Below are 8,822 nucleotides of genomic sequence, written 5' to 3' on the forward strand. Positions count from 1 at the left end.
GGAGATGTGACCCTTGGAGCCTCCCCACCTCCAATTTTTCATGCGATGGGGAATGGGTGGGGATGTTTTTTCATAGCGTGGAAAAAATTTTGACATTCGTGCATGTGACAATCAAAATGGAAGGGGGGCCTAGAGAGCCAAAAAGAACACTCATACCAACCAAATACATCAGCCTTCTATATTTTTTTGCTTCCACAATCACTATGTCTACCTTTGCAAATGATGGACTAATCAGGGAGATCCAAAATTAGTCTTTCTCTCTCCTCCCTCCCTCTCCTCTTGTGGGCTATTCATGTGGGAATTCTTGTGAGAAGATCGAGATTGAGATCAATTACCCAACTTGAACCAAATTGATGTGGGACCATGCCGACGTTGATTGGTGATGATCACTGCTATTTAGAGACCAATGGCAGGTCTAGTTGATGTCCATAAAATCAATTCTTGAGATCCAAAACATGAAAAATGGCTGTAAGCCTCTTTTTTAATGGAAATTTGGATTCTTTTTTACATTTCATGGCTCAAATCATGTTCATATGTGATGAAAATTTGTTTCAAGCTTGGTTATGATGAATTTGAGGGCTAGAATCATGAAATACAAAACTTGTGTCCGTGCTTGTGAGTTATTAATTTTTAAAAACTCGAAATACGTGTTTTAAGAGAAAAATGATGTTTTCTTGGTTTCAAGTGATTAAATCATGTTCATATGGGAGGATCTTAAATGTAGTGATGGAAAAAAGTTTGAAATATTTTTTTGAATATGAAAAATAATAAAATATAGTAGTTTAAATAAAGAAAATAAGAAAAAATACCCAAAAATACGGTTTTGGGACAAAGAAAATAGAGAAAAAATGGTTTTAAGCACGAAAACACTATGGAAAATTAGAGATATATTTTGCAAGTATAATGGAGATAAAGCAAGAGGATTTGCCTAAGTTTACCTCCATTTATATATCTTAGTACATATTTATTGCTTTCATTATGAAGAAATATACATGGAAACACCTCTTAACCTACCCATCACAAGCGTGGGAAAAGCATGGGGGGGATGTCATGTGGAACTCCCCCCTTAACTAATAGTATAGAAATATAGATGTTTCAAAAGTAAAGATTTAGTATGGCAAGATGTAAAACACACATGCCCCAATAAAAGCTCATTCCTTTCAAATGTATCGAGTTAAGATTGGCTCATATCAATGTTGTTAAGAACTTCTTAAACCCATGATTTTAGTACACAAGGAATCACATTCAGCATATTTAAAAGGACATAAATAACTTAAGATCATTTTGTGTGTGTGTGTGTGTGTGTGTGTGTGTGTGTGTGTGTGTGTGTGTGTGTGTGTGTTAGTTCAAATCTAGCTTTAGAAGATTAAAGAGCTTGTAACCTTGAATCTTCAATTTCTCACAAATCATGCATCGCATTTACATAGAAAGGCAATCATGTCTATCCTATAAAAAAGAAGATGATATGGCTAATGCTTGGGAGTCAAAGCAATTAATTGGTGAGCATGGTATGAAAGCTTATAGTTTTCAGAAAGGAAAGTAGAGCTGCTAGAGAGATAGTCCATAGCCTCTTTTTAGTACCTTTCATGTTAGATAAGGGAGATATTACACCAATGAGAGAGTTGCAAAAGCAAAAAAGCAAAAGCATAGACTAATGTGTGACCTCATTCGTTTGTTTTTCCCCAATTCATGAGATTGGAAACATGTTAACCTTACTCTCTCGCTAAGGATATCCGTGAGAGTGGAAATAAGTCTTGGCCCTCACCAACTAGAACTAATATTGAAGCTATTGGCAATGGATAACCATGGTGGACATAGACTTCATGAGGGTAGACTCACAAGCAAGATGAGATATGATTTGGAATGACATGTCATGAAAGACAATAAACACAATATGATGAGACTTTGTAGATAAAACTCATTTTGGAGGAAGAATTACAATTTAGAAGGCATAACTAATAAAAAAGGCAGATGCACAATGTATGAAAAGAGAGATGAATGAGGTGATGGATCAAACCCCTCTATGTTCATCAAATCAATCATGCAATGAGCCATAGGGTGGTAATGATGAGATCAGGGAGCCAAGGAGAGAGGGGCTACATGCCACAACCCTAAACTCTTCAATCATGCAAAGAGCCATAGGGTGGTAATGATGAGATCAAAGAGCCAAGGAGAGAGGGGCTACACGCCACAACCCTAAACTCTTTGGGCCAAGATTATGGGATTCTTTCTAAAATGACATTAGCTCACAACATCTTGCTAGGGCTCAAGGAAAGGGAGAGTGTTGTAGCCTAAGATAATCCTGGAGGACTCTGATGATCCTTTGATAATCAAGAGCTTCGTGATGCTAGTTTGAGAGTGCATTATCCTATGTGTAGATTGCCCACATCCTCCACGAGAGAGAGAGAGAGAGAGAGAGAGAGAGAGAGAGAGAGAGAGAGAGAGAGAGAGAGAGAGAGAGAGAGAGAGAGAGAGAGAGAGAGAGAGAGAGAATCAACTGTAGCTTGCACACATGCAACCCATGTCCCTCTCACGCAGAGTACCTCAGCAAGCAAGATGTGTGTGTCTAAGAAAGAGAGAGACATAGATCGATCATTGGTAACATGGCATTGAGAGCTGCTCCCTTTTAATGATAGAGGCTCAAGAGGTCTCCACTCTTTGGCAATTTCCTTTTTACTCAACATGTGGTAATAGAGAATAGAGATAGAGAAGCACACGAGGGGGGGGGGGGGAGGGGTGATGGACATGTGGCACCTACCCCCATGTTTTGTTTTTTTCTATGGGGGAAGCATGGGGGTTGCCACATGGCACATGCCCCTCCCCCCCGCCCCCACCTTAACTAATAGTATAGATGTTTCAAAAGTAAAGAATTAGTATGGTAAGATGTGAAACACCCCAATAAAAGCTCATTCCTTTCTAATGTGTCGAGTTAAGATTGGCTCAAATCAATGATGTTAAGAACTTCTTAAACCATTTGTTTTAGTACACAATGAATCATATCTTACAACTTTAAAAGGACGCACATCTCTTAAGATCACTATATATATATATATGTCTTGAAATCTAGCTTTAGAAGATTAAAGAGCTTGTAACCTTGAATCATCAATTTCTCATGTCAAATCCCCCAAGAAAAAACATACTTTTTCGGAGTGCACTGTAAGTGGCCCATTCATTTCTACCTCTCAAGACCCCTAGTAGGGTTAATCATGGAGGGCTACATAGAACTTGCGGTACTCTTCACATAAAATATTTTTGGTAGTAGATACAAAAACCTCTAACTCAAAATTTTGGAGAGAATTTTGAATAAAATTACATTTATTTACTATTATTATAACTAAAAATCTTTACAAGCTGTTCAAGGTTTTGAAACTTCTTCTTTAAAATTTGAAGGTTTTTTTTTTTTTTTGCAATCTACTTATATATATTAAACATGGGTTTTTCGTGAACATTGGATAGAAGAGAGGAGGATTTGTGGGTAAAGGTTCAACAACGGATACACACCCCCGCGTGTGAATCTGGGGCGATGACTAGTTTAGACTAGCATTACTGTCCGAGCCACTTCCTGCGGGAGCTGCAGGGATGCCGTTGTCCGACCATGCCGATGGTGCTGCCGGCATGTTCTCTTCACTGCAGCACCGCCATTGGCACCACTCAGAAGCAGCATCGAGACTGCTCCTCCTTCCATCGACCGAACGCATCGAGCCGCCAGAGCGTTGGTCTGGTAGAGGAGCACGGGCCGCCCCATTGCTCCCAACAGCTTCAATTGTACTTGCAGAAGAATAACATAGAAAACGCCATAGCTTCTCTTGAGCAGAATCTCCAGTTGCCTTCCATTGATGATCTCATTCCCCTCTTCCATGAGTGCAAAGAGGTGAGGGAAGTAGGCCTGGCCAAACGCTTGCATGCAGGCATCTGCAATCATGGCCTTGACTCCCAAAAAGCTGTCGGGAATCACCTTGTCCCGATGCTCGTCAATTGTGTGTCGGTCTGTGATGCCACACAGGTCTTTTATAAGCTCCCGCATCGCAATGATTACTCCTGGTGCTCCCTCATTCAAGGCCATAATGAAGGTGGGGATCCGCAGGTGGCTCTTGATATGTATGATGACATGCAACGCCGTTCCATAAAACCCAGTAAGTTCACCTTTCTAGGCCTGCTGAAAGCTTGTGCGCTATTAGGAGATCAGGACAGAGGCCATGGAATACATGTAGAAGTCACCAAGCAGGGTTATGATCTGGACATCTGCGTCAGTACAGCTCTTATAGATATGTATGCGAAATGCGGTTTACTTCCAGAAGCACAGTACTCATTTGACAGTCTTGAAGAACAAGATGCAGTCTCATGGACCGCATTGATCATAGGTTATGTTGAACATGGGCTTGCTGAGAAAGCCTTGGAGATCTTGGAGAAGATGCAAGGGATTGGGATGCTTGCAATTGATGTCACATATGTTTGCAGCTTGAAAGCATGTGGCATCATAGGAGCAGTAGAGAAGGGTCAAGAACTACACATGGAGGTTGTCCAAAGAGGATTTGAACAAAACCTTGTTATAATGAACACATTGGTGGACATGTATGGCAGTTGCGGGGCTTTTGCAGATGCTATGGGTACATTGAAAAACATTGCACATCCAGATGTCATTTCATGGAACACGTTAATTTTCACTTATGCTGAGCATGAGCTTGATGGAGAAGCCTTGACATGTTTTGAACGCATGAAACTGGAAAGCATTGCTCCAAATGAAATCACATATGCCTTCAGCTTGAGAGCCTGCCTCAGTGTAGGAGACGTGTTTACAGGTCAAGGATTACATGAAGAGCTTGTAATAGAGGGTTTTGAAACAGATCCTTTTGTTGTTAACAGCTTGGTCAGCATGTATGCCAAGTTGGGGTATCTTGTTGAAGCAAAGGAATTATTCAATGACTTGGAATTTAAAGATGTTGTTTCATGGAATGCACTTATTGCTGGATATGCTGAACACGGGCTTCTCACTGAGGCGATTGACTTGTTTGAACAGATGCAGCTGGAGGGGTTGCCTTTGTGTGTTCGTACATTGGCTACTACCTTGAATGCTTGCACCACTTTGAGATTAGTTGATAGGGGTCGAGCAATCCACAATGAGATAGCTAAAGATGGCTTTGAATGCAACACTGTCGTTGGCAATGTTTTGGTTGATCTATACGCTAAATGTAGCTTAATTGTGGAAGCAAATGAAATATTCCACGAATTGCCTGTTCGAGATGTGGTTTCATGGAACTCATTGGTGACAGGATATGTTGAGAATGGCCTTTTTGAGGAAGCCCTAAACTGTCTAGATCAGATGCGAGTTGCAGGAATTCCCCCAAATTGTGTTACATTTATATGCACACTGAAAGCTTCTGGAAGCATAGGGTGTATACAAAGAGTTCAAGGTCTGCATTCTGAAATTTTTAAAGTGGGATATGAGAATGATCCTCTGATTGGCAACATTTTGATTGATATGTATGCCAAGTGTGGCTTGTTTGCTGAAGCCCGGGCAGTGTTTGACGCACTGCCGCATCAAAATGTTGTCTCATGGAACACCCTTATTACTTGTTATACAGAACACGACCTTGATAAGGAAGGGTTAAAATGTCTAGATCAGATGCAAGAGGAGGGCCTTCCCCCCAATGCAGTGTCTTTTATTGCTTCTTTAAAAGCATGTGCCAATCTATCTGACACAGTTAAAGGCCAAGAATTACATTCTGATATTGTGAAAGTAGGTGCTGAAAAGAATCCCTCTGTTGGCAACAGTTTGGTGGACATGAATGCTAAATGTGGCTTGCTTGAAGAAGCACAGGCTACATTCGAGAGACTGCCGGTTCAAGATGTTATTGCTTGGACAGTGCTCATCAGTGGGTATGCTGATCATGGACTTGGTGATGTGGCACTGAATCTTTTGGAACGAATGCAAATGGAGGGTGTCTCTCCAAATGCTGCCACCTATATTTGCAGCTTGAGTGCATGTGAGTCTGTAGGATTCATCAAGCGAGACCCAAAAATGCCTGTTGAGATCACTGACAAAGGTTCAGAAAGCAATCTAAGGAATGCCACCATGTACGCTTGCAGTTTGAAAGCTAGTGGCAGCCCATGTTGCTTGGACAAGGGTCAAGAGATTCATACTGGCATTGTTGGTAAGGGATTTGAAGATGACAGTTTTATTGGAAATGCTTTGGTAAACTTTTATGCAAGCTGCGGCTCATTTACCGAAGCACAAAAGGTATTCATTGAGTTACTAGAGCAAGATGTAGTCTCATGGAACACACTAATTGACAAATATGCAGAACATGGACTTTATGAAAAGGCACTTAACTGCTTTGAGCAAATGGAATTAGAAGGCATATCTCCAAATGTTATCAGTTTTGTATGTGGTCTAAAAGCATGTGGCAGCTCAGGAGTTATCGAAAAGGGCCGAGCAATGCACGATAAGATTATCAAAGCAGGGTTGGAGAGTGATTGCTTTGTTGGCAACAGCTTAGTGGATATGTATGCAAAGTGTGGTGTGCTAGAAGAAGCATGTGAAACTTTTGAAAAACTTTCCGTTAAAGATGTGGTCTCATGGACTGCATTGATTGCAGGCTATGCTGATCACGGTCATCCCGAGGATGCTCTGAATTATCTGGAACAGCTGCAACTGAAGGGTGTGCCCCCAAATTCAATCACACTTCTGTGTAGCTTGAAAGCTTGTGGCAACTTAAAAGACATAGAGAAGGGCCGTGAGCTACATTCAAGGATTGTGGCAGAAGGGCACATTATGAGTAGAGAAGAGGACACTAGTTTTGAACATGGGGGAAACCTTAACAATCTACTTTATGAGGTCGCTGGATTTGACACTGATAGACTGGTTTTGACAAATTGTATCATTGATATGTATGGTAAGTGTGAGAGTCTAGATGACTGTCAGCAGGTGTTTGATACAATGCCAAAAAGAGATGTTGTGTCATGGAATACATTGATTGCCGCATACAGCAAGCAAGTTAGAAGTGAAGTAGTTTTCTGTTTGTTTGAGAGGATGACGGAAGAAAGAATAAAGCCAGATGACGTAACTTTTCTTAGCATACTCAGTCTATGCAAGTCTGCAAGGATGGTAGATAAAGGCCTGCTGTACTTCCAGTCTATGAGAGACGAGTATGATTTGAGTCCAACTATCGATCATTACAACTGTATCATTGATCTTCTGGGCAGTGTGGGCCAACTGAATGAGGCTTTGATGATCCTGAATAGCATGCCATTTCAACCTGATATGGTCTCATGGTTTTCATTATTGAGTGCATGTTGCAGATTTGGAAATGTAGAGCTTGGTCGACAGGCTTTTCATTCTGTGTTGAAGTTTGATGAGAAGCATGCCCCATCTTTTGCATTGATGTATAAGATTTATACAGATGCGCACATGTGGGAAGATGCTAGGATGATCCAATCTAGAGAAGAAAGATTAGAATCAATGTAATTCTGAAGTCACCAAAACGTAAACTATGCTCACTTGATGAGAAGAAAGGAAAGTATAAGTGCAGACCATGTTTTACACCATGTGTGACAACTGGCCACCAGAGACCTATTCCATCGAAAAGGTCCCTGCAGCCACTGGCCAGAATACAAACTTGTGGTCTACCATTGGAATATCAGTTTTCCTGCGCTGAAGCAGCCAGCTGAGAAAAGCTAGGTTGAGCTGCATGCTGGTACCCTGAAAGGAGCAGTCACTTAGCTATCTATTGGCAATAGTCTTGTGGATTAAATGCCAAGAGAACTTGAGAAAGCATAGCAATCACTTCTATGAACTGCAAGGCTGGACATTGTTTGGACTGACTCTTGGGTTTGGTGAGGTGCATCTACAAAGATGGACGTGGAGGGCCTTGAATTGCTGCAAACTCAGATGCATATGGAAAAATAGGTGTTTACAGACATGTTCCAAGTTATGGCATACTGCCACTGCTACACTGGTGTTTGCCACCATGCACTACAAATGCAGTTGTGCCAGTACTTTGCCTTGCTTGCACTAAATTGAGTGCTGTAGCCTGTATATTGTCATGTCACTGTGACCCTGACAAAAGAATGTTTGTAATGAACATGCGCTCTCTCAAGGCATTTGCCTCATCGTGGTCCACAACATTTAAAAACATTGCAGATATGGGCTGAACAAACACATGCTCCATAACACACTCTAGCATATCCAAACTACCATCATATGAAACAGCAATCGTTGCTGGTGTTCTCTGAAACCACACCTACTTGTGATACCAGGAATTCCAGGCCAAAAGCAACATCAAACCAACCCCTGACAACATCCCCAAAACTTCTTAGATACCTTCAAATCATAAGTCAAGCTTTGAACAACAATATGTCTACGTATACAGTAAATTACCTGATGAAATCAGAACTTTTAGCTACATGTCATTTTGACTATGATATCATGTGTAAGGTACCTCTCATTGAAATCTTAAGAGGGGTCCTTTACTAGCAGTCAGCCAAATCTCTTGGTTCCAAAAGCAACACAATCTAGTCCTTTAGGGAACAACATACTTAATTGAATGTGGGAGTTCCAGACCTACTTAATGGGGAGCATTGGATGGCCACCCTAACAACAATTTAATGCCCATCTAAGAAAGGTCACTTTGCAATCAATCAAAGATAAGAGTAGCTAGTATTGTACTTGGTTGAACGATAATGTGAAATGAGGGGGAGCTAATTGTTGATTATTTCATAGCTTAGTTACATATTTAACTCCCTAAAATAATTTTAGCTAGGGTTCTATCCTTTTATGTAGACGATCATGTTCGGTTGGCTTTGATCTTGATGATAATGTGGAA

At 40.9% G+C, this 8,822-nt stretch overlaps 1 protein-coding gene across 1 annotated transcript; it reads left to right on the forward strand.

The window, feature by feature from the left end:
* Window positions 1–3,482: 3,482 nt before the first annotated feature.
* Window positions 3,483–8,565, forward strand: LOC148019123 (pentatricopeptide repeat-containing protein At4g39530-like). Its single transcript, XM_087660639.1, has one exon. The coding sequence runs from the start codon at window positions 3,596–3,598 to the stop codon at window positions 7,463–7,465; it is 3,870 nt and encodes a 1,289-aa protein (XP_087516765.1). The 5' UTR covers window positions 3,483–3,595; the 3' UTR covers window positions 7,466–8,565.
* The last annotated feature ends 257 nt before the right edge of the window (window positions 8,566–8,822 follow it).

The sequence above is a fragment of the Lygodium microphyllum genome, chromosome 20, assembly GCF_053477565.2.
Source record: "Lygodium microphyllum isolate KBCC chromosome 20, Lygodium_microphyllum_v1.1.10, whole genome shotgun sequence".
NCBI lineage: Eukaryota > Viridiplantae > Streptophyta > Polypodiopsida > Schizaeales > Lygodiaceae > Lygodium > Lygodium microphyllum.